This window comes from Callorhinus ursinus, unplaced genomic scaffold, assembly GCF_003265705.2.
Source record: "Callorhinus ursinus isolate GAN/ISIS: 27379988/994484 unplaced genomic scaffold, GSC_fseal_2.0 scaffold70, whole genome shotgun sequence".
Taxonomy (NCBI): domain Eukaryota; kingdom Metazoa; phylum Chordata; class Mammalia; order Carnivora; family Otariidae; genus Callorhinus; species Callorhinus ursinus.
In genome coordinates, this window is record NW_027397132.1 from 84,540 (window position 1) to 108,494 (window position 23,955).

The 23,955-nt window shown below is 45.0% G+C and overlaps 1 protein-coding gene across 8 annotated transcripts; it reads right to left on the minus strand.

Moving 5' to 3' along the window:
* Nucleotides 1-793: 793 nt before the first annotated feature.
* On the minus strand, nucleotides 794-23,180 carry ZKSCAN5 (zinc finger with KRAB and SCAN domains 5). 8 transcript variants are annotated; one of them, XM_025863731.2, is made up of 7 exons: nucleotides 23,094-23,180; nucleotides 21,356-21,871; nucleotides 17,003-17,141; nucleotides 12,504-12,586; nucleotides 12,093-12,228; nucleotides 6,331-6,939; nucleotides 794-3,105 (listed from the first exon to the last, which is right to left on the minus strand). In XM_025863731.2, exons 2-7 carry the CDS (start codon nucleotides 21,767-21,769, stop codon nucleotides 1,979-1,981), a joined length of 2,508 nt encoding a protein of 835 aa, XP_025719516.2. In that variant the 5' UTR covers nucleotides 21,770-21,871; nucleotides 23,094-23,180; the 3' UTR covers nucleotides 794-1,978. The 8 variants fall into 8 exon arrangements, with proteins under 8 accessions (XP_025719516.2, XP_025719517.2, XP_025719519.2 ...); XM_025863732.2 differs by having other exon boundaries at nucleotides 21,356-21,868; nucleotides 23,094-23,141; XM_025863734.2 differs by lacking the exon at nucleotides 23,094-23,180 and adding an exon at nucleotides 22,131-22,705 and having other exon boundaries at nucleotides 12,093-12,225.
* Nucleotides 23,181-23,955: the final 775 nt, after the last annotated feature.

Genomic DNA, 23,955 nt, shown 5'->3' on the forward strand with positions numbered 1-23,955 from the left:
ACATCCCTTTCTACCTGTATCCCATCCCAGTTCACCACAGTGAATGTCCGACAACTGAACAGCCACCTCACACCAGAAACTACCATTACTCCGCCCACCATCAGTGATGGGGGTCCTCCCTGCCTCCTGGTTGAGTGGCCAACTCCACAATCCATTCTTACAGTCAGCCTCCTAGGACCACTCATGGCACCAAATGTCTTAGATCGGGGACTTCCTAAAGCAGAGCCTGAGAAAGGGATTCAGAGCCATGTGATCTGTTGAGGAAGTGCTCTTCAGGAAAAGTTTTTTGTATCTTTTTTTTTTTTAAAGATTTTATTATTTTTTTAAGTAAATCCTACGCCCAACATGAGGCTTGAACTCATGATCCCAAGACCAGGAGTCGCACACTCCCACATCTGAGCCAGCCAGGCATCCCTTCCAGAAGTCTTTATGGGAAGGAATGAAACAGGATAGAGAAAGGCAAGAACCAAGCACGGATGCAGTCTCAAATACAGTCCTCAAAGGGAGGGTTCTGGAGCATAAATGCACCACAGTTCCCCCCACCCCCCACTGAGACAGACTTAGTGAATCAGCCTTTTGTACCCCCCATATCAACCAGCCACTGGCTGGGGGGTGCGGAGGACAGCTCCCATCCCAGCTGCGAGGCAGCTCCCATCATCTGAGGACAACTTTCCAGAGTCTCTGGAGAAGGGGGAGAGTTGTGAGCACTCAACAGCCAAAACTCAGAGTAGCTGGGGGATGGGCATGCCAGCCTGATAAAGGGGATCTGGGCAGGGCACCAACGTACAACACATACAGTCAACAAGTATTTATTGTTTATTGGAAGCCCAGCAGTCAGTAGAAGCAGTTCCCAGAAGCACTCTTTCCCTGTCTCTAGAAAAGAGGCTCAAATTGACCCTCTTACCCATGTCATCTTTCCCCCCGGCCTTCCCACAAGACAGCACTAACCGGAACACGAACCCTTCTGCTCCTGGTTACAGTTTACTTTCAAATCCAACTGCAATCCAAACTGACACTTATTCAATACGCCATTATCCTGTGGAGGAGGTCTATCTCCAGGGCCACTGGGAGTTGCTAACACATCCTCCCTGGACCAAGATTCTTAATTCAACTTGGTCTAATTCCTTCCATGAACACAGCTGCCCTCATTCTTGTGGGTGACGGACTGAAAACCAGCCCACAGTTTGGCCTATTTTCTCTTCACTGTTCCCAAGGTCCCTCTCTCTTCTCCTTAAGATGTGACTGACCAACAGTTTCTCTCCTGGATTTACACGCTTAACTCCTCTTGGTACTAGCCAACTTTGTTGCTCATAGAATCAAAACGAAAACAAGGTAGAGAACGCTCCATGGAGAAATTAGAGACCATATAATGCAACGGAAACACATACCATCCAGTCTCTGAACCCCGATTTTGCCAGGATATAAATACCTTAAGTCGATTTCTTTTCAAAGGCTTTAATACTCAAGATGGGAACAATAGCTGGAGCATTCTAGTGGCTGGGATCATCGTTTCTAGAAAAGGTTCATTGCTGAGGTACCAAAACAGGTATCATGCTGAAGAGTTCTCTCTTCCTTTCACTGTGCTCTTCCCTGAATAAGCTGTCAAACAAGGCAGAAACTACAAATAAAGCTTATTTCTACTGCATTAGTGAGGCTTTTCTCAGTGTCAATGTTCTGAGATTCAACCAAAGAATGAGTGCCACCTGAAGGCTCTCCTTCATCCACCACATCCATAGGTGCTCTCTAGATTCTTAAGCATGAAGAAGCATTTCTCGATGGGGAAAGCAAACAGATATCTATTCACTGTGGATTCTCCAGTGTTCCTAAGTTCTAACTGAAGGATTTCAACATATCTGTAGGTTTGATGGTTACGTTGGAGAGAATGCTGGAAGTTGTTATTACATTCATTATAGGAGGAGGGTTTCTCTTAGGAAGGCTTCTCTAAAATTGAGTAAGAGCTGTTCTACAACAGAAACATCTATACACTTAAGGTATTTATGGGATCTGTCCTCTCGTGACTTCTCAGATGTTTGAAGAGGCTACAACTCCAACTGAAACTCATTCCACATTCTTTACATTGAAAGGGCTTCTCACCAGTATGGATTCGCTGATGCTGATTAAGATGTGACTTCAGAGTGAAGCCTCTGCCACACTCATTACATTGATGCGATTTCATGTTGGAGAAGGTTTTTTGGTGTTGTTTTACGTGGGAACACTGGCCAACACTTTCTCTACATATATCACATTTATTGGTTTTCTCTGCAGTGTGAGTTCTGTAATGCTGGATAAGGTCTGAACTATAACTAAAGGCTTTGCCACAGATATCACACTTATAAGGCTGCTCTTGTAACTCCATCTTCTTATCTTCAATCACTGTCAGGTTCCAACTGTAAGCTTCCTCACAAATGCCATTTTTTTCATTTCTCTGACCCATATGGAGCACCTGATGTTCAATGAGGCTAACATACTGAAAAAAGATCTCTCCACACTCATGACACTGATGGGATTTCTCTCTAGAGTGGAGTCTCAGATGCCCCGCAAGGTGGGACCGCCTCCCAAAGCCTTTCCCGCACTCATTACACTTAAAGGGTCTCTCCCCACTGTGCACACTCTGATGCTGAACAAGATGGGACCGCACTCTAAACGCCTTCCCACACAAGTGACAGGTATAGGGTTTCTCACCAGTGTGGACTCGCTGGTGCTGAGTCAGATGCACCCGCTGATTGTAGCTTTTCCCACATTCGTCACACCGAAAGGGCTTCTCCCCTGTGTGGATTCGCTGATGTTGAATCAGATGTGCACTCTGAATAAAGCTTTTTCCACATTCATTACATTTATGTGGTCTCTCTCCTGTGGCTGATTTTTTGTGCACATACGTGACTGCGTTGAAATTTATCCTCTTTGAAGAGGGCTGTCCTAGTATCTCTTTCATAGGAACTCCCTGCTTTCTATCCAACTTGCCTGGGTGCTCATGGCCTTCTCCAAAATCTTGACCTTGAGAAACAGTTCTTTGGATTCTTCCTGATAGTTCCACATCGGCTTCTGAAAATTCTGAAATTTTCTTCTTGACATTCAATTTTGTATTCTTACTTCTTTTGTCACTGCCTGAAATAAAGAGGAAATGCAAATGTCACCAGTTTGTTGTGGGGGTTTTTTTAAGATTTTATTTATTTGAGAGAGAGAGTGAGGGAGAGAGAGCATGAGCAAGCGGGGGGGGGGGGCGCGGTTAGGCAGAGGGAGAAGCAGGCCCGCCGCCGAGCAGGGAGCCTGACGCGGGGCTCGATCCCAGGACCCCGGGATCATGACCTGAGCCGAAGGCAGCCGCTCAACCAACCGAGCCTCCCAGGCGCCCCTGTCACCGGTGCTTTTCCAGTAGAAACCCGAACCGTCAGGAGAAAGGACAGTCGGGTGAAAGCATGAAGTGCAGGCAGTAACAAAGTGGAGGGAGGATGCCTGCACGTGGCTGATGCCGGCGGGAGCCAAAAGAATTTGTCTCGTGAAAAGCATGAGATGAAGAGGCTCGCTAAGCAGGATGGTGAGAGTGACTGAGGCGACGTAATTGCTAGACAGGAGCACCACACCCCCGCCATCCAGGAAGGAGGGAGAGGACTCCGAAGGCAAACAGGGCTGAGGCAGAACAGAAACACAGCTGGATGGAGAGAGCAGGTAAGAACCGAAGGACAGGAAGCACAGGACTCTGAGGGGGACAGGCAGTGGGAGGGATACGTGATGAGGACCCAGGACCAAGGAGAAGTGAGCCAGTAAAAACTACTGTCGAGAGGGTGGGTGATAGGCCCCTCTCTGCTCTCGTCACTCTTCGCCCTCACCTGAGCTTGTTTCCCCACCCGGGCATCGAACCTCTGAATGCTCACCACCCTTCCGATCTGCTCCTGGGCCCAGACCACCAGCGCCACAAGGGCACAAACTGTGTGGTTCTGTTTACTGCTCTACCCCAACCACCTAGCACCACAGGCTCACGACAATGAGGGCTGCGTGAGCGCACAAAAGATCCCTCTCTTGATCCAAAAAAAAAAAAAAAAAAAATGGCGGGGGCAGGACAGGTGAGTGTTAACTAGGAAACTAGTCGTAAGAACAACTGTCGAGAAGATAGGAAAGAATAGAGACTACTTTAAAGTAATTGCTTCCCCAGGTCCGGAGTGCTATTGGATGCGTTTCCCCAAGGAGGCGGCCACCAAGCAGAAGGGACAAAACTGGCAGAGGAGAAAGCTCAGCTCCAGCCAGACTCTAAAGGCCTTGAGAACTTCATAACCTTCTATTCCATGATAGGGAAGGTGCTAGTCACTGTTAATGAGAATGACAAGTAGCTGCGCTTGGGGACGTCAAAGGCAGATTTTAAAAATAAATACTTTAAAGCCAGTCTTAAGAGTTATGTGAAAAATATTAATAAGAGCCTCTAAGTTCACAGCATGATTGACTGTGATCTCTTCCATACATAAGTTTAACATCACTTGAACAGCTAAGAAAATATAAGTAAATGAACAGAGAAAATTGTTCAACCTTACGGATAACCAAACTAATGAAAATGAATACAGAAAAGACATCTCTTCTGCTTACCCCATTTGTGGGAAAAAAAAATGTCTGGGGCACCTGGGTGGCTCAGTTGTTAAGCGTCTGCCTTCGGCTCAGGTCATGATGCCAGGGTCCTGGGATCGGGCCCCGCGTCGGGCTCCCTGCTCGGCGGGAAGCCTGCTTCTCCCTCTCCCACTCCCCCTGCTTGTGTTCCCTCTCTCGCTGTGTCTCTCTCTGTCAAATAAACAAATAAAATCTTAAAAAAAAAAAAAAAAAAGGTCTGATCACCCTGGGAGAAATATAGTAAAACTAATATGTGGTGACTGGAAAAGCAATTTGGCAGTAGGTATCAAGACCCATAAAAGTGTTTTTGGCCTTTCATCCACTAATCCCACTTCTGGGCATCTATTATAAGGAAATAATCCTACTTTTTTTAAGGCATAGGTTTGTTTTTTTTTTTTAAGGCACAGTTATCAGGACAAAAGAGAAAAAATTAGAAGTTCAACCGAGGGGGCACCTGGGTGGCTCAGTTGGTTAAGTGACTGCCTTCGGCTCAGGTCATGATCCTGGAGTCCCGGGATCGAGTCCCACATCAGGCTCCCTGCTCAGCGAGGAGCCTGCTTCTCCCTCTAACCCTCCCCCCTCTCATGTGCTCGCTCTCTCTCATTCTCGCTCTCTCAAATAAATAAATCTTTAAAAAAAAAAAAAAAGAAGTTCAACTGAGGAACAATTAAGTGTTGATGTCTCCAAACAACGGCAGGTTGTCAGAAATAACAAACAGGAGAGCCAAGCCACACCGGACAAAGTGTGTCTAAGATTTAACTGTACCCTCTGAATACACCTACATAAAAATAAGCTTATAATAAAAAAGATAGAAGGAATATGCTAAATAATAACAGTTCTATTAGGATGGTGGGATTGTGGGTCTTTTTTTTCCCTCCTGCTTTCTTTCCTCCAAACTTCCTGTTCTAGTATTATTTTATCATTTTGAAATAAAATGTGAGTTAACAAAATTGAGAAAAGGAGAAAGAGGGAGGGAAGCATGCGAGAGAGAGCCAAAATCTTCATTTACTACAACAGAAAGGCAAGAGATAATGTTTAAAATCAGTTAAGTCGGGCAACAGATATATTATTGACAAATAGGGAATTAACAGGGATATCTGGGTGGCTCAGTTGGTTAAGCATCTACCTTTGGCTCAGGTCATGATCCCGGGATCCTGGGATCAAGTCCCACATCGGGCTCCCTGCTCAGCAGGGAATCTGCTTCTCCCTCTCCCCACCGCTTGCCCACGCTCTCTCTCTCAAATGAATAAAATCTTTAAAAAAAAAAGGGGGGGATTTACCAGAAGAAACATGTAAGAGAGCTGAAAGTACGTGCCTCTGCCAAGAGGGAAGCTGTGGGGAGGGTGGAGAGGGCATAGGTTGGCCTACCCACTGGACCAATTAAAGTATAAAACAACAAGGGACACCTGGGTGGCTCAGGCGTTAAGCGTCTGCCTTCGGCTCGGGTCATGATCCCAGGGTCCTGGGATCGAGCCCCGCATCGGGCTCCCTGCTCCGCGGGAAGCCGGCTTCTCCCTCTCCCACTCCCCCTGCTTGTGTTCCCTCTCTCGCTGTCTCTCTCTCTGTCAAATAAATAAAATCTTAAAAAAAAAAAAGTATAAAACAACAAAATGGACTGTGATCTCTGCCCCTTAGCTACTGCTCCCAGTCAGCACAACCCATCTGTCCTGCTGCTCTAAGCTCATAAAACCATTTTCGCCTCCATCTATTCTCTGAACACAAACTCCCAATACCTACATCTTTGGGATTTCTCTCTGAAGTGGCGTTTCAGGTGCTCGATCAGATGGGAGTGCCGACCGAAGTTTTTCCCGCACTCGGTACACCCGTATGGCCTCTCTCCGCTGTGCACACTGTGATGCTGGACGAGGTGTGAGCTCACGCGGAAGGTTTTTCCGCACACCTGACACTTGTAGGGTTTCTCACCAGTGTGAACTCGCTGGTGCTGAGTCAGATGCACCCGCTGATTGTAGCTTTTCCCACATTCACCACACTTAAACGGTTTCTCTCCAGTATGGATTCGCCGATGTTGAATGAAGTTTGAGGCTTGAAGGAAAAATTTACCACAATCGTTACATTTGTGACCTCTCTCGCCACTTGTGTTGTGCTTACGGTTAACATCCGTGATGGTACCAAGATCTCTTTTCTGGGAAGGGTTCTGCCTTGATTTCCCCACTGCGGGGTTTACCTGCCACCTCTCTACCATGCCATGAAGGTCACTAACTTCTCCAAACCCTTGACTCTGGGGAACATTTCTTTCAGGGCTTCCTGATGTCATCCAGTGGGGTTCAGCGTCATCGGAAATCTGCTTTACAGCGAGTTCCACGTTGTCATGCCCAGATTCGTAATCTGAAAGAAGAGAAGGAAAACGGATTAGCTATTCCCCATACTGGAAGAAACAAAAAGACTCAGGACGTGGGTAATTATGAAGCCGACATGTGCTAGCACCACAGGACTTGGCATAGGCGGCTTTATGCTCCTGGGAGAGGACAAAGAATCCTCCAGCAGAAACAGGCAGGCTGGGGACAGAAGAGCAGGCAAGAATGTGTCAAACGGATGAAACTGGGAGAGCGGTCCTTCTATTTAGTGAAGGCGATGTCCTCTTGGTGGGGTACTTAACAGTACCTGTTTGTGCACACCTGTGCAATATCAAATTCTTCACAAAATGTGGTATGTATCGGGTTGTGCAGCTAACCCAATTTTCACCTTCTTCTTCCTGTTCATTCATAGCCTGGAGAAGAAAGATGATATTTCCAGCTTTTTTAATCCCCCAAGAATCTCAGTTTGGTATGAATAACTCTAAAGGAAAAAAAGTATTCTTTCTATACCCAGAGAAGAAGCCAGTACTGACGAGCTAGCTTAACACCCAACAGTCATTGATGAATACAGACGCCGGACAAACTGCAATCATCTCCCTATGTAACTGGATCAGCAACCTACATTTCACTTGAAGCACAGACATTTAATATGCTTTGCAGAGACAAATCTTCAGTAATTAAAAAATACAGAATATTATTTTTTATATGCTAGAGAGAGAGAGACCAGGGTCTATTGAGAACTTTCTAATAAGATTTGGGGGGGGGGCACTTGGGTGGCTCAGTCGTTAAGCGTCTGTCTTCAGCTCAGGTCATGGTCCCAGGGTCCTGGGATCGAGCCCCACATCGGGCTCCCTGCTCGGCGGGGAGCCTGCTTCTCCCTCTCCCACACCCCTGCTTGTGTTCCTTCTCTTGCTTTGTCTCTCTCTGTCAAATAAATAAAATCTTAAAAAAAAAAAAAACCTTTTGTAAACAGCAAGGTTGTTTTCAAATATTACAGAATAATGGCAATGAAAGCTAACATTTGCTGAGTGCTACGATGGACCAGTCCTATAAGTGTTTTACGATTTTATGGCATATAATCCTAACAATGACCTTTTGAGGTAGATACTATTACTAACCTTTTTTTTTTTTTTGACAGAGTGAGAAGTTATAATTCTTATTCCATCAAGAAAACTTGAATTTTAATTTCTTAAAACTCTTTGACCTTAATTCTCTTCCTAAAAAGACATTTTAGCAGTAGAAACAAACATATAATCAAAAAGAATCGTTTTTTCCTCCCCCATTTAAGTAGGCAGGTAATCTCTGTCATCACAGGATTTCTTTTTCTCTTTTACTCACATCTGCTTACGCCCACACATTTTATTCTTACTAGAATTCTCTCCCATCCAACAAGTCAAAAAAGCACATGGTTTTCTTTTTCCAGGGGTGAATTCGAAAAAAAAAAAATCAGATTGGCCCAGTGCACCTCTTTGGTTCTATTAACAATTGCCCTTTTCCTGATAAGGCGATTATATAGGTTGTCACACCAATGGGTTTACAGATTTGCTTTTTCCCTCTTTCCCCACCTCTTTACCACGTACGTGACAAGCTTTCTGTTGATTCTCTTGGTTTATCTGTGTATCTGACAGAAGACTATGCTTCTTGCTCAATGCTCTGCCCAGCTGGTTAGTAACGCAATGGTGGGGGGCAGGGGAGACAAAAACAAATCAGGCAGATTTGGTGCTTTAAAGATTCAGGCTCTTCAACCTCACTGCTGCCCTGTTGGCATTCTATGTTCCTACAGTTGGCTCCTTTCCCCACTCATTTTTCTCATCAGCTATGTCAAAATATCTCCACTATGGCTTCCAAGATATATCACTGTTATTTTAAAATTCCACTAGTGTATGGCATGTTATCATGTTATCATGTTTTGCAAAAACGTGTGTATACAGAATATGCCTAGAGATACAATCCAGAAACTGGTAAGAGTAAACAGAAGATTGAGGAGCAGGGTAGGTGACTCAGTTTTCACTTTATACCCCTCTATACTATTTGAATATGTTTCACTATGTGCATGTACAAGGTTCTCCAACGTATTCGAACCTCTTCTCTGCCACCTACTTCATCACCTGCTCATTCTCAACAGGTGACTGTCTCCTATTTGAAAGAAAGGCAAAGCTCCTTGAACATCCTACAGACCAACCAAAGACTTGCTGGCAGCCTTTCTCTGTCATCCTCCCCTCACCTCATGGTGGAAGAGCTATCTCTGACCAAGGCCAAGCCTCCCTCCCGGACCCCCGACCTCCCCATGCAATCCTGTTTTTGAGGGATCACTCTCATCAATGATCTCCTCTTCCTTGCCCCAACATTTCAAACTCACTCTTTACTAGTTCTTTTCCAGTAGCATTTAAGTATGCTTAAAACTCTCCCACTGAAAAAGAGAACGTACAGAGGTGCCTGGGTGGCTCAGTCGGTGAAGCATCCAACTCTTAATTTTGGCTCAGGTCATGATCTCAGGGGTGTGAGATCAAGCCCCATGTCGGACACCACGCTCAGCGGGAAGTCAGCTGGAGATTCTCTCTCTCTCCCTCTCCCTTTGCCCCCCCCCATAAAAAAGAAAAGAAAGAAAAAGAGAGCATACAAAACCAATCTAGCCATCTAAGCTATGTACCCTTATAGTGATAAGCCCCCTTTCTCATTTCCTCCACAATGTTCTTGAAAGTTTATCTGTGATGGCTTTCTCAAATTCCTCTCCTTTGCAGTCTTCAAAGAAACTGTCTCTTGTTCCCCAACGTCCTGGACACTCCACTGAAATGGCTGTCTCCAGGATACATCTGTTTTTCTAAAATCTCATTTCTGAATCTGATGGATATTTTTAAAATTCTGACCTTCTCTCTCTTTTTAAAAGATTTTATTTATTTAAGAGGGAGAGCATGAGCAGGGGGAGGGGCAGAGGGAGAGGGAGAGGGAGAAGCCCCACTGAGCAGGGAACTCGACGCAGGGCTCAATCCCAGGACCCCAGGATCATGTCCTGAGCCAAAGGCAGACATTTAACCAACTGAGCCACCCAGGCACCCCAAATCCTGACCTACTCAATGCTATTAGGAACACACAGGCATGAAAATATAATCTATTGTGGCCTTCCCAGAGAAGTTAAGGGGCAGAAATCATCAAATGTGTTCTTAATGTAGAAGTACACTAGAGTTGTAAAAAGAGGTTGTAATGAACAGATGGATTTTTTAAAAAATCGGAAAGGACAAATTTAAAACTGCTTGGAAAACAGTATAAAAAAGAACTGTGCCAAGTTCTGAAAGCCTGACACCCATTAAATGCCTGCAAAGTAACTGAAAAAAAGGAAATACTACCAGGCTCAAATTAGACAAGTGAGGTATTTGAAATTCATTTAAAAAAAGAATGAAAAAATATCTTCACTGCATATAGCATTTGTGCTACATAAGTAATCCCTTGAGATGAAATACCACCAAGATCCCCACAGATAAAGCCGCAGAGAACACATACAAGTAAATCGAAGAAAAGGAAATACAAATATGTATCACTAGTATTAAAAGAAATGGAAAATTTCAGAGAGTAGGAGTCAATTTTATTTTTTAAATAAAAGCCTGCAAGTGAACTAAAACTCTTTAGAACAATGTAAATTGCTATAATGCTTAAAAGAAATTTGGCATTCTATGGGGTTGGCTGGCTCAGAGGAGCACGCGACTCTTAATTTCAGGGTGGTGGGTTTGAGGCCCATGCCTGGTGTAGAGATTAATTAAATAAATCAACTTAAAAAAAAAAGACAGATTTGGCATTATATATGTATTTCATCTAAAGTCTACCAGAGTGCTTGGTATGTGGTGGTTCTTTTAAGAAAATTCATTCAAAAGAAGCTAAAAGCCATATGCTCCAAAATATTTGCTACGGTGCTGAGATTTTTTTTTTAATTTTTTATTGTTATGTTAATCAGGTGCTGAGATTTTTATTAATTTGCTCTAGGCACATAATCGAGTATGAGTTTCCAGGATCATAATTTAGAAACAGGTTCAAAATCTCATTTGGGGCACAAAATTCAAGAAGGGATGGGACATGTAAAATGGAGATGGCAAGGCAAACGTCATGAAAGAAGCACCCATGGTCTGAGAATGGGGACGGAATGAACAACCAGCCACCCATGCACTGGGGAAAAGGGAGATCCTCTAATAACGCAGTTGCCCCTTGAATAACATGAGTTTGAACTGCACAGGTCCACCGACACACCGATTTCTTTGGATACATACGGCCCTGTAAATGCAGTTCTTCTTCCTTACTATTTTAATAGCACTTCCTTTTCTCTAGCTTACTTTCATGTAAGAACACAGTATATGACACATATACAAACTATGTGTTAATCGGCTTCATGGTTTTTCTAAAATTTTTTATTATTTTTTTTTATTAAAAAAAATGGGGGGGCTCTATGTTACCGGAAGGGTTCAGGTCAACAGTAGGCTATGAGTAGTTAAGTTCTGGGGGAGTCAAAAGTGATACACAGACTTTTGACTGCGTGGGGGGGTTGGCACCCCTGGCCCTGTGTTGTTCAAGGGTCAAATGTACTCTAATAAACAGTTACTCAGTGAGGTCGGAGATGCTTTTATTCAGTCAAAAATTATGCAATTTGTCGGGGCGCCTGGGTGGCTCAGTCGTTAAGTGTCTGCCTTTGGCTCAGGCCATGGTCCCAGGGTCCTGGGATTGAGCCCCACATCGGGCTCCCTGCTCCGCGGGAAGCCTGCTTCTCCCTCTCCTACTCCCCGTTTGTGTTCCCTCTCTCGCTATGTCTCTTTCAAATAAATAAATAAAATCTTAAAAAAAATAATTATTCAATTTGTCCAGTAACAGAATCCAATAACTACTACGAATCTGTTAAAACCCAAGCCTGTTAGTTCTGAGTTCTTTTATCTTAAAGCACTAAAACGAGAACATATGCTGGATTACAAATACTATCCCCCAAGTATCATCAAGACGTCAGTCATACCCTGATGATGACGGAAATGATCAGAATAAGCTGAATAAGAATAAAAAAGGGAATGTCAATTTACTCTTTCACAGAAAAAAAAATAAGCAAAGTCACAGTAATTAAGTCACATACATGCTTTTATCTGATGTGCCAGAAATACTTTTTATAACAAAATTAAGAGGTCCTAATCCAAGCACAGATGAAATCATTCTTACCCATGGAAGTAATACTCCCATAATTCTCCTTCCTGTCATCCCTATAGAGGGACTTCTGGGACTGGTCCAAATGTCCCCATTCCTCCAGGATGAAGGATACAGCCACATCAGCCACATCTTCAATTTTCACCAACTTCTGAAACACGAGATCGCCACTAAATTTCCATTCCCTAGGTTCAAATTTGGAGTGAGGGGAACGATTGGGAGCATGAAGGGAAAAAACAGGAGGGAGGGTCTGTGCTTTAAAGAGGAGAGGGGAGCACCGGGTAGAAGGGAAAGCAACATTCAAGTAGGAACCCCAGAAGGGCCCGGTGTGCAGTGAGAGATAGAACTCCTAGTGGAGATTCAGGATTAGGGCAGCTACTTGTCCAAGATGTGGGTCCTCACTGCGGGCATGGGACACCGGCTCACCTGGGACCCAGCCGAGAGAAGTGAGGCTGTCAGCTCCTGGCTGTCCTTCCGGGGAAGGGAAGGAACTTGGAGAGCAGGTAGGGCTGAGGGGGGAGAAAAAGAGGTGTCAGTGAGAATATCTTTGCCCAGTTCCGATTGCCATCATGTTCCACTTTCGCTCAAGAATCCACGATGGCGCCTTGCTACAGCAAGGCCAAATTTTTCTGCTTGGCTCTCAAGGCCCTCTGCGTTGTGACTCCTCCCCCACCTAACTACACTCACTCTTCCCGCCGAAAAACTAGACTCCCTGCTTTGGTCAGGCTAATCCCTGCCAGTGACCTCAAGACTGTGCCAGTCCCCTGTAAAGGATGCAATTTGCTCTGCCAAGATCAAATCTAGTCATCTCAAAGATTAACCAGTCCCATAGCTTCCACGAAGCTGAAGCGCTACTGAGAGCCCAGGGCTTCTCAAACTTTAATGCGCACACAAATCATGTGGAGGGCTTGGTACAGGGCAGATATGGCTCAGCAGGTCTGTGGTGGCCCCCATATTCTGTACCTCTAACAAAGCCAGGTGATTCTGGCGCTGCTCCTTGAGCCACGCTTTGACTAGCAAGGTCTTAGTCCACATTCTCTTCCTTCCAGAAGCTACTATGGTTGATGGAGAGTCAAGCAATTAGTAATGCACTAAATCTACATCGCGTGTTATAAGAACAGGCAGATAAAGCAATTCTTGCCTTTCAAAAACTTCACTGTCTAGTGGGGAGAGCAGACATGTAAGCCTTACTTCCAGCACAGGGAAAGGGTAATATACTTGAAATTCACCCAAGTTCCCACAGGAGCATGGAAACAGGGGCACCTCCAGGGTGGAGAGGGAGAGGTGGGGGCATCGGCAAAGTCTTTCCACAGGAAGTGACTCTGGTAAGTAGGGTTGGGGTGGGTTGGGGGGATGAGGGTGCTCTCTGGGCAGAGTGAATGGCATGTGCAATGCCTGCAGGGTCTGATCTCTAGATGTTGGTGACCCGCTGACCCCTGCTGTGTCACCTCCGCTTGTTCTTTGTGCGAGACTGGTGCTGCATACGGTCTCATTGTCTATATATGCCCTGATCTGGACAGATCCACCTGGTATTAATCTTTAACCTGACAGTTTAGGATGTTGCTATGGTTTCCCTGGTCCTGAAGATGTATGTGGTTATGCAGCATGCTTCTGTCCAAGGACTAGGAAGTAATTAGCAATGACACAAAAAGAAAGACATCATGGTTAGAGACGAAAGCCAGAAACAGAGATGGCAGCTGAAACAGGACTCAAAGAAAGGCACGAATGTAGTCTGTACTTAAACAGTGATTTTGATTTTGAGTATAGACTACATTCCAATTACAACTGGAATAATTATAATAATTACACTCCAAACAATACCACTTATTTTATGAAGTTCCTGTAAAACCTTTGGTTTCTTTAGCTTTTCTGCCAATGACTTCACCCTTCCCACGCTGGAATTAGTCCCAGAGACAGAAAACCAGCCTTCGGTGCTATGAAGGGCACGAGGAATGCAGCCGTCCCCAGTGCACAGAAATTAAAAACTGAAACAAACCTCGTAATTTGGTTGGAAGAAAGGAACTGGCTGGGTCTAGCTAACAGGGCAGAGAAGAGCAGCAGCACCTAGGGACAGAAGGAAGAGCAGCCTAGCATGAGGAGACTCCGGCAGCAGAGGTAGGAGGACAGGAGTCTGCACTTGGGGGGGGGGCTGCAGGAAAGGCCAACGCAGCACAGCTCGGACTGGGGTAGAAGGATAAATGCAGAGCTGGATTGCTGGGCTTACAATCCCAGCTCAGTCACTGACAGCTCCGTGACCTTGAATGAATTACCTAACCTGACTAGGCCTCAGTTTCTTAATTTCTAACATGAGGATAACAGTAGTACCTATTCTATTGGGTCAGTGTGGGCCTTAACCCTTGCTATGCCGACTAAGTGTATTAGACACAATTTGGGGTTTGGCGTTTCTTTTTTAAACAGTGTTAACTCGGGACGCCTTGCTGGCCCAGTCGTTAAGCGTCTGCCTTCGGCTCGGGTCATGATCCCGGGGTCCTGGGATCGAGCCCTGCATCGGGCTCCCTGCTCGGCGGGAAGCCTGCTTCTCCCTCTCCCCCTCCCCCTGCTTGTGTTCCCTCTCTCGCTGTGTCTCTCTCGGTCAAATAAATAAATAAAAATTTTAAAAACAAAAAAAAACAGTGTTAGCTATTTTTTTTTTCAGTGTTAACTATTTTTAAAGGCTGGAATTATATGACTTTTATCCCTTTAGAGATCTTCTGAAGAAGAAAAAGAAAATTTATTTTAGTATTATTAAAAAATAGAGTACGACTCATTCTGTCTTGTCATTTCTATATGGATCCACTGGCCTCTTCTACACATGTAGGGTACATTTTGAGATCTGAGTGATCTTATTTTTCCTGTATCATAAAACATTTTCCTAATTCATCATCCTAGGAATTACCACATATTTACCAATCATTACTCATTAATTATTCCCAATGATAGCAGAAAAAACTAAAATAGTAAGAAAACAGGAGAATAAAATAGTAAGAAAACAGGAGAATAAAAAACTAAAATAGTGAGAAAACAGGAGAATAAAGGAAATAAATAAACAGGAGAATACTTAGGATGATGATGTAAGAGTAAAATAAATCATCGTTCTTCACTAGTGTCCAAGTGTTAAATTCATTGCCCAGAGTTGTGCAGCATCTTCAAGAAGGTATAAGACTATTGACACCTGCTTTTAGCTTTCATTGAGCATAGTTGTGAATTCAGAATTTTGCATTTTCCACCCCTATTAGCAAAGAGAAAAAAATGTGCAGGAAAAGACACTTCACTATTACTAGATTAGTAAGAAGACGATGTGAAAAGACGGAGCAGTGGATTCCACACGGTAATGATGAGACTGAAGCCGAAGGGCAAATCTTTGAAGGAGTCTACAAACAATATCAGGGGTAAATTTTCTCAAACATAACAACCAACGATAAACACTCTGATTTCTAATTTCAAAAAGGAAATATGACATTCTCATCCACTGAATTATTCAACAGGAAGGACTTCATGAGGCAAGATTTTGCAACAAGATTCTGGACCATCCCATTTTGTGAAAAGGACAGTATTCATTTTTCTAAAGGGAACAGGGACAGTACTGTGTAACGGTATTCTTTCATTTTTTTACAACGTTTCTATTATCAAAATGTACTTGATATAAAGAGGTTCTTATCAAAATTTCCTTGAGAATTATTTTTTATTATCCTTTGATTCTTCCGTAAATGACTCATAAATAACATACACATGATAACATATATAAAGTAAAATAACAAATAATATAATAAAATAAAAGAGTAAATATATATGTATAAAATAAAGGATCCCTTGGCCCCGGGTGGTAAACAGTGAAGACTGTTTTTTCTGGTACACTGAGGGCTTAATGAATTCCAACAAGTAAAGCACCTGGGACACTTGCCGACACCCAGTAAACTCATATAAGTAACACTTCTGTTATCGTTACCACAGTGAAAGGAAAGCTGGAGAAGGTCAGAGCCGTGGGGCATGTGAAATGGAAGGCCTGACCCCTAAGGGGAGAACAGAAGCAAGCCTGGGGGCGAACCTGGAACACAGGTTCTCCACATTCTGAAATCCCCAAGCTCTCAATACCAAAGGCCTTCCTCTCGTTAAGTTACACACTGAACTAATTTGACAGCAAAACCTGACCAGAACTGATGGGAAGCTCTCTAAAGTTTTTATTTAATCCACTCACTGTACAGCTGCATACATTTCACTAATGTGTGTCACTGTGGAGTCCCACCTCAAATCCTGCTGGTACTGTACTATATGGTATATAAATCCTATTCCCTTAATAAATCTGAAAATTTCTGAATCCTAAGATATATCTGATAGAGTTTCTGATGAGGATTGAAGACCTGCGGACATGTGCGTCATAAATAAGGTACGCAGTTCACTTTCTCCCTTCCTGTGTCTAATCCAAGTTAATAAGGTGGAGAGGCGGGTAGGGGACGAGAGAGAGAACAGTCGCTCTAAAGGTCACTGTGAGGCACTGTTTGAAATAAGATTTCAAGGTGAACGACTGAGCAGCCAGAAACGAGCACAACCGGGAACGGGAGTGCTCTTCTTACACCAGCCGTTAAGACGACAAAATCGACGAGGGGGAGCCGGAAGGCTGTCGTAAAGCAAGTGCGACGCTTTCGTAAAGGACTCCCGTAGGTCTTCTGACAGTCCCTGCATTTAGAGCTGTCGTCGTGACGACAGCTTTGCAACGGAACCATGGTGCACAGCCTAGCCTTCCCACGAGCTGACCTCTCTCCGAATGCCAGGGACTAGATGCCAAGGCCCCAGCCCCTCCCAAGCTCCCGATCCTGCTGACTGCAGAGTGGCTGCCCAGCCCGAAGTCTCACACAGATACCGCTTACCCACGTGGCCAGGGCACCCACTTCTAGCCACATCTGTTCCACCGAATCACACGTCCTCACCATTTTCCTCCAGGAGATGAGGCTTCTGTGGCTCCTGTTCAGACTGGGGGTCCGCAGACAGGAGCTGGTGGCTGAGGGACTCCTGCACAACTCCAGGTGGCACCATCTTCTGAGGAAGCACTTCAGGACACACCACGATCTAACAAGCACAACCACACCAATCAGCACATTGCAGGGAGGGCTATGGAAGAATCCAGTAAATTCCCATTCTTCTTCCATTCACTCTTTTGCCAAATATTTAATGTGCATCTACAATGAGCCAAGCAAACTGACTACACAGTGGCTTAATAAACACAGTCTCTTTCTAGGTGAAGATGGCTCCCATTAAACATATCCACGCACAAATACATAATTACAAACTGTTATAGCTCAGAAAGGAGAAGAAAGCAGTGCCTTAAGACAGAACAGATGAAACTACTTTAGAGAGGGTGGCCAAGGCAGGCTTTTCTGAGGAAGTGTCGCTTTAAGTAAACACCTAAAGGGCAAAAGAAGCCCGCAGGGAAAAAAGTCAGAAGTGTCCAGGGCAGAGAGAACGACATAAGCAAAGACTCTCAGGCAGAAACAGGTATCTGGTACAGTCAAGAAACCATAAGAAAGCCAGGGTGGGCCAAGTTTAGTGACGGGGGAGAGAAGTGAGAAGGGAGGTTGCAAAAGCCAATATAGGACACAGGAAGCCATACTCAGCTCGTAGTGGACCCCGTTCAAGTAGGACAGACCAACACCGAGACCAGGGCTAGTTCTTGTCTGACCTGCTAAGTACTCCATCTTTCTGTTCTGGGCTCTCGGTCAACCCTAGGGGACACACAATTACCCTGCCACAACCAGTCTCCACAATCCGTCTTTTCTGGAAGGTACTAGCTCAGCAGCATCCTAGCAGATACTAAAATCCTGCCCTGAAAGAGAACTGCCATCCCCCTCTTCCCGTCCCTTAGGTTTCAAAGCACTTTAAATCCTAACCCTCTTAGCACTGGCAGAAGTGGAACAGGAGTTACATCAGCAGGTGGCTGCAAAACAGTTGCGATCATTCTGCATGGAAATTTGTGTGTCCTTGTGGACCCGCTCAGGATAAGAGTTAAGATGATGCCAAGTATGTCAGAGGGCACATTGGCACGGAAAAGCAAAGCAGCCTTGAGGTCCCCTGACACTAGGACAGAGAAACCAAGGAGGAGGGGTAAAGGATAAAGCCTGGGAAAAGGCCTGCCAGAGACAAAAACCGCCTGGAGATAAAGCTGAGGAACAATGTTGGGGATATAGACGACAGGCAGAGAGAAAGGCAAACAAAGTGAGCTGTGGAGGCCCTTAAGAAAATCCCCTGTATGGGCCTCAAATCCCTGACTACCACTAGGAAATTATTTTTCTCTGTGTCCCTTCGAAAGATGGGCTGCATATCACAATGAGAGAGGTAAATAGCAACTGTAAATCCTGTTTCAAAAATCCTGTTTTTAACTGTACTTCTGAATATTTATTACTATAAAAAAAAGTAGGGAGGGCGCCTGGGTGGCTCAGTTGGTTAAGCGACTGCCTTCGGCTCAGGTCATGATCCTGGAGTCCCGGGATCGAGTCCCGCATCGGGCTCCCTGCTCGGCGGGGAGTCTGCTTCTCCCTCTGACCCTCTTCCCTCTCGTGCTCTCTCTCTCTCATTCTCTCTCTCTCAAATAAATAAAATCTTTTAAATAAATAAATAAATAAATAAAAAGTAGGGAAAAGTTTGTTCGTTAAATGTCCCAAATTAGGCTTAAAAAAGGAATAACGAGATGTCACCATGAACCTTTACTTTCTGTCCTGATGGAGGCAATAGAAAGGTTCAGACATTCCCATCTGGAGGACAATCATTTGGCCTGGCTGAGGGTCAGCAGCAATTCCCTCTGCTGCCCACTTGCCTCATGGAGTGAATTAAACTAGCTGAAGAGCCTAATGATGTTCTGGAAGGCTGAAGTACCCCTTACCCAGAGATGAAGAATAATGAGACTGGGACCTTACAATGAAGTGCAATGGCTCTCAAGAATGAGGGAAGGGCACCTGGGTGGCTCAGTTGGTTAAGCATCTGACTTTGGCTCAGGTCATGATCCCAGGGTCCTGGGATCGAGCCCGATGTCAGGTTCCCCGCTCAGCAGGGAGTCTGCTTGTCCCTCCTCTTCCCCCTGCTCACGCTCTCTCTCTCTCAAATAAATAGAATCTTAAAAAAAAAAAAAGAGGGAAATTCTCCAACTAGCTTCAAACTCTTGTGACCTAAGCTCTCATGATTTTGTTTCTTTGCTCAAAAAAAAAAAAAAAAAGGCTTAAGAGAGTGTGACCCTAGCAACAAGAAGGTAGAGGGTCAGGTTATAAATGAGAAAAGAAAAGACAAGAAGATATAGCAACATAAAGACATCGATCCTCTCTAAATTAATACATGATTTACTGGATCCCCCCTCCAAAAAAAACTAACAGGATTTTTGGAGTGGTGAAAACTTTAATAAGTAATTCTAAAGTTCATAGGGGGGCGCCTGGGTGGCTCAGTTGTTAATCGTCTGCCTTCGGCTCGGGTCATGATCCCAGGCTTCTGGGATCGAGCCCTGCATCGGGCTCCCTGCTCCGCGAGAAGCCTGCTTCTCCCTCTCCCACTCCCCCTGCTTGTGTTCCCTCTCTCGCTGTGTCTCCCTCTGTCAAATAAATAAATAAAATCTTAAAAAAAAAAAAATAAAGTTCATAAGGAAAAAAGAAAATATTGAAAAAAATCTGGAAGGGGGGAGGGTAGCCCTATCAATACCAAAACCCTTTACAGAGCTCAAGTAACTCAGATACTGACATATTAACAGGTAATAAGGTCAATAAAACAGAAATAAAAGGACCATAAATAGACCCAAATACATGCAGAAATTTGGTATGTAATAAAGATGGCATTTTAATGAGAGGAAAAAAGGGATTACTATAAGTTGCTGGGCCAACCGGATAGACATCTGGGGAAAGAAAGTTACAACCGTATCAAACACCGTGCACCAAAAAAATAAATAAAAATAAAAAAACTGAGAAGAGACTATTAGAAAATTTTCTTATAATATTGTAGTGGAGAAGACCTCTCTAAGTATGGCACAAAACCCAGAAACCATAAATTAAAAGATATAAATGGACTACATAAAAATTAAAAACCCTGCAAAATAAAAATCTCCACAAGCGAAGCCAAACAAAGTGGAAAAATAAACTTGCAACTCGGACGACAGACACACTGCTTACTTTTCTCAAATAGGTAAATAATGTAAACAGATAATTCACAAAAAAAGGTAGACACATAGGGCGCCTGGCTGGCTCACTCAGTGGAGCATGTGACTCTTGATCTCAGGGTTGTGAGTTCAAGCCCCACACTGGGTGTAGAGCTTACTTTAAAAAAACAAAACAAAACAAAGGGTACACACATAGCCCTTTAAAATACATACTGAGGTCAAACTCACTCATAATATGAGAAATGCATACTAAAATTGCACAGAAATGGAATATTGCATCTTTCAGATTAGCACTAACAAAAAGTTGGATAACATCACATTATCAGGCTGTGAGCAAAAAATTCTCTCACACCCTGCAGTAGGGAGAAAAAACTGGAATAAGCTCTACCGAGGGCAATCTGTCAACAGCTGTCAAAATTACCAATGCATATGGCCCCCGAGCCAACAATCTGACTTCTTCTCAGCATTTATTCTATAATTAATAGTGTATGTAAAAGACAGTCATTGCAGCTTGTTACAGTAAAAGTTCAGAAACATCCTAAAGGAATGACTTAAATGGCTTTCAATGGGAGTTAAATTATGGTACATCCATCCACACAATGGACTATAACACAGTTTCAGAGAGTGAGGCAGGTTGCTTGCACGAACATGGAACACACCAAGATACGAGAAAAAAGCAAGAGGCAGAAGCGCACAGTGATTTAAACACATCTGTGTTTTCTTAAAGCATGTCATCTACACGTATGCTTATAGAGAGAGAAAAGAATCTATCTCTGTAAAGGACATACAGGTATCAGGTGACAGTGGCTGCATCTGAAGAGAACTAGGCAGCCGGGGAATTGGGGGCAGGAGGAAACTTACTTTTCATAACAACCTTATGCACCTTTTGAATTTTGTATCATGTCATTCAAAAAACAGAAAAGAGTAATTTTAAAAAAATAAATAAAATCGCTGACTGTCTTCTCCAGATTAACACACTGGACACTGCTTCTCTTTGCTGGAGTGGCAGGAAATCTCCACAGTGTACCTAATCCCAGGAGAACAAAAGAATATGGATGAAGCACCAGAGCTCAGAGGATCTCACCCCTGCTCAGCAGCACTAACTCTCTTCCTCTCCTTCCTCATTGCTCCGATGTCTCCCCCTTTCGCTCACCTGTTGTCTGCGTTCCTCCAGTTCTTTCTGTATATTTTCTACCACAGCCACAGCCTCTTCTCCACTCTCCGGGTGATGTTCTCTCACCCAGGCCTGGAACTCTTCAGGGAGGATGGTCAGGAACTGCTCCAGCACCAGCAGCTCCAGGATCTGCTCCTTGGTGTGCAGCTCGGGCCTCAGCCACTCGCAGCAGAGCACCCGGAGCTGGCTCAGGGCCTCCCGGGGGCCGGAGGCCTCATGGTACTGGAAGTGCCTGAAGCGCTGGTAAAAAGTCTCAAACACTGGAGGATTGTACTCCTGCATCCACGTGCAGTCTTCTTCTTCCACCTTCACTATGAGAAAGTCTTCTTGCTCCTGTGAAGTCTCAGCTGGAGGGTCTAAGTCTATAACTTCCCCAGACTCTGTCATTATCATTCCAACTCAGAGGGAGGTCTCTCCAGGTTAGCTGTCACAGATCAAATCTGTTTTCTGCCCTTTAAGATCTTCTGAAGGGCACTTCCATTAGTGTGCAACCTACTGATATATTGGAAATCATTATTAGCAAAGAGATGACAAAGAGGTCATCGATACTAAAGACCACTCAACAGTGCCATTTACTTTAAAATATAGACTACAAGACAGCCGTCACTCCACCCATCACATTACTAATAGAGAATATTTCCAACATTTAAAAAATGTAAAGAAGAGCAATAAAAATCTGACATCAGGCCTAACCGAATACAATTTTAATGGTGAGGAACATGACATTTCATATAAATAATAGGACAAGACTTACTAACTAGTCCAGACGCAGTCTTTGCTTTTCTCTACCACAAGCCAAACTTAAGTCAAAACAGGGGTCAAAAACATTACAACGGCCAAAACGGGTCCTGTCCTTCATGACACAAGAGCATGACAGACCAAGAGGAGACTTCATTAGTCCCGAAGAGAAGCACAGTTATAAGTACAGATTTGGACCTGGATTCTTCAGAAGCGCCCCTGGCCCCATAGTCACGGAAACCGGGCAGGTCAAGGTTAGAGACAGGACCCCCGTCTGGACACAAAGCCCATCCCCTTTCCTCCAGGCACCAGTCCCGGGGACCTCTCCTGCAGACCAAGCTCCCGCAGCCACGCTTGGGAAGATAGGTTTCTTCCCGCAAACGGAGAGAAAACCGAAGCCGACACTTCGCAACACTTCCTCGCCGGAAGTAAGCAAGTCCAAGCTTTCCCTGTCCAACGGGGTCGAGCCATCAATCCCACCGCCGAGAGCACTTCCGAGTCCTCTCTAGGAATCCCGGAGGTCCTCGCCCCGCAGCGGGCGGGAGCTGCCCGCCCCAGACCCCGCCCCCGAGGAATTGTGGGCCAACCGGCGGGGAGTTGGGGTGCCTCCGGGACGCGGCTGTTCCCCGCCCACCGAGCCGCCGGTTCCGCGCCACCAGAGCCGGGAAGGAAACGGAGCCGGCTTCTCTCCACCCGAGCCCAAAGCCATTTAAACAGCCCGGGCTCCTCCCCTTTCCTTGGAGTGGGGGCAAGGGACCGGGCCTTAGCTGTCCGGAGTGGTTGCTAAGGCAAGAGTTGCTAATGTCTGATTGGCCGTAGAACTTGCGCTCCCCCACCCCAACGCTCTGTGCCCCACTTCCAAGTAGGTTCGCCCCTTCCTGAGGGCCCGCAACCCTAATTTCTCTTTAATTTTAAATCCTTCGTTTTTTTCCACCTGCATCCTCGTCCCTCCCTGCACCCCGTCTCCAGACACACCCACCTCCTCTCACCGCCGCAGTGCTCACGGGGCCGAAATCACCGACGTCAGACACCGAGTCGCAGGAGCCTACAACTCCCGTAAAGCCCCGCGCAGGCCACGCCCGCTAGCCAATAGGGCCACGGGTCTCTTTGCGGCCTCGGTCTCGAGAGCCTATCAGAATGCGGGAGGGTAAGGAGGCGTTTCTTCGAGCGCCTCCGCCGGGCAGGCGGATGGTGGCGGAGTGGGTTGCTCTCCAGGCTGGGGAGAGTGGAGTTGGGAGCAACGCATTCCTGCGAAGTAGAGGACTCGTCTATGCAGGGCTTCTCTAGCCAAAGGGATGCCCTTCTTAATAACCTCTCGTTTGTGTATGTGTTTACAAACGCCTAAATTGACACTGCGGTATGTCGGCTGTGGTTTCACTTTTTACATTTACTTTGCGTATACTCACTTTTAAACACTGAGCCTTTGGTCCGTTCAAAATTATCTTGGTGTATGGTGTGAAGTATAGCTCTAACTCTGTCTTTTTCCAAATCGCTACCCAGTTGTCTCATCATTTATGACAAAGTGTCTTTACCTCCCATTGATTTGTGATGCTGCCTTTATCATACACTAAATCCTCGTGTTTTGTGGTCGATTTCTACATTTTCTATTCTGGTGCAATGTTCTATCCCTGTGATAATATGATGTTTTCATTTATTGAGGATCAGTCGTTGGTTTTAATATCTCTCTTTTTTAAAGATTTTATTTGACACAGAGAGAGAGAGCACAATTAGGGGGAGCGGCAGGCAGGGGCAGAGGGAGAAGCAGGCTCCCCACTGAGCAAGGAGCCAGATGCGGGACTAGATCCCAGGACCCTGGGATCATGACCTGAGCCAAGGCAGAT

What these genes read in the sequence shown, in the direction of transcription:
- ZKSCAN5 (XM_025863731.2), bottom strand. Translation starts at nt 21,769, where the DNA reads ATGATAATGACAGAGTCTGGGGAAGTTATAGACTTAGACCCTCCAGCT. An exon ending in TGGAGGAACGCAGACAACAG is followed by an intron (nt 17,142 to 21,355) that starts GTGAGCGAAAGG and finishes TGTGCTTGTTAG; the next exon opens with ATCGTGGTGTGTCCTGAAGT. An exon ending in TTCTCTCGGCTGGGTCCCAG is followed by an intron (nt 12,229 to 12,503) that starts GTGAGCCGGTGT and finishes CTCGTGTTTCAG; the next exon opens with AAGTTGGTGAAAATTGAAGA.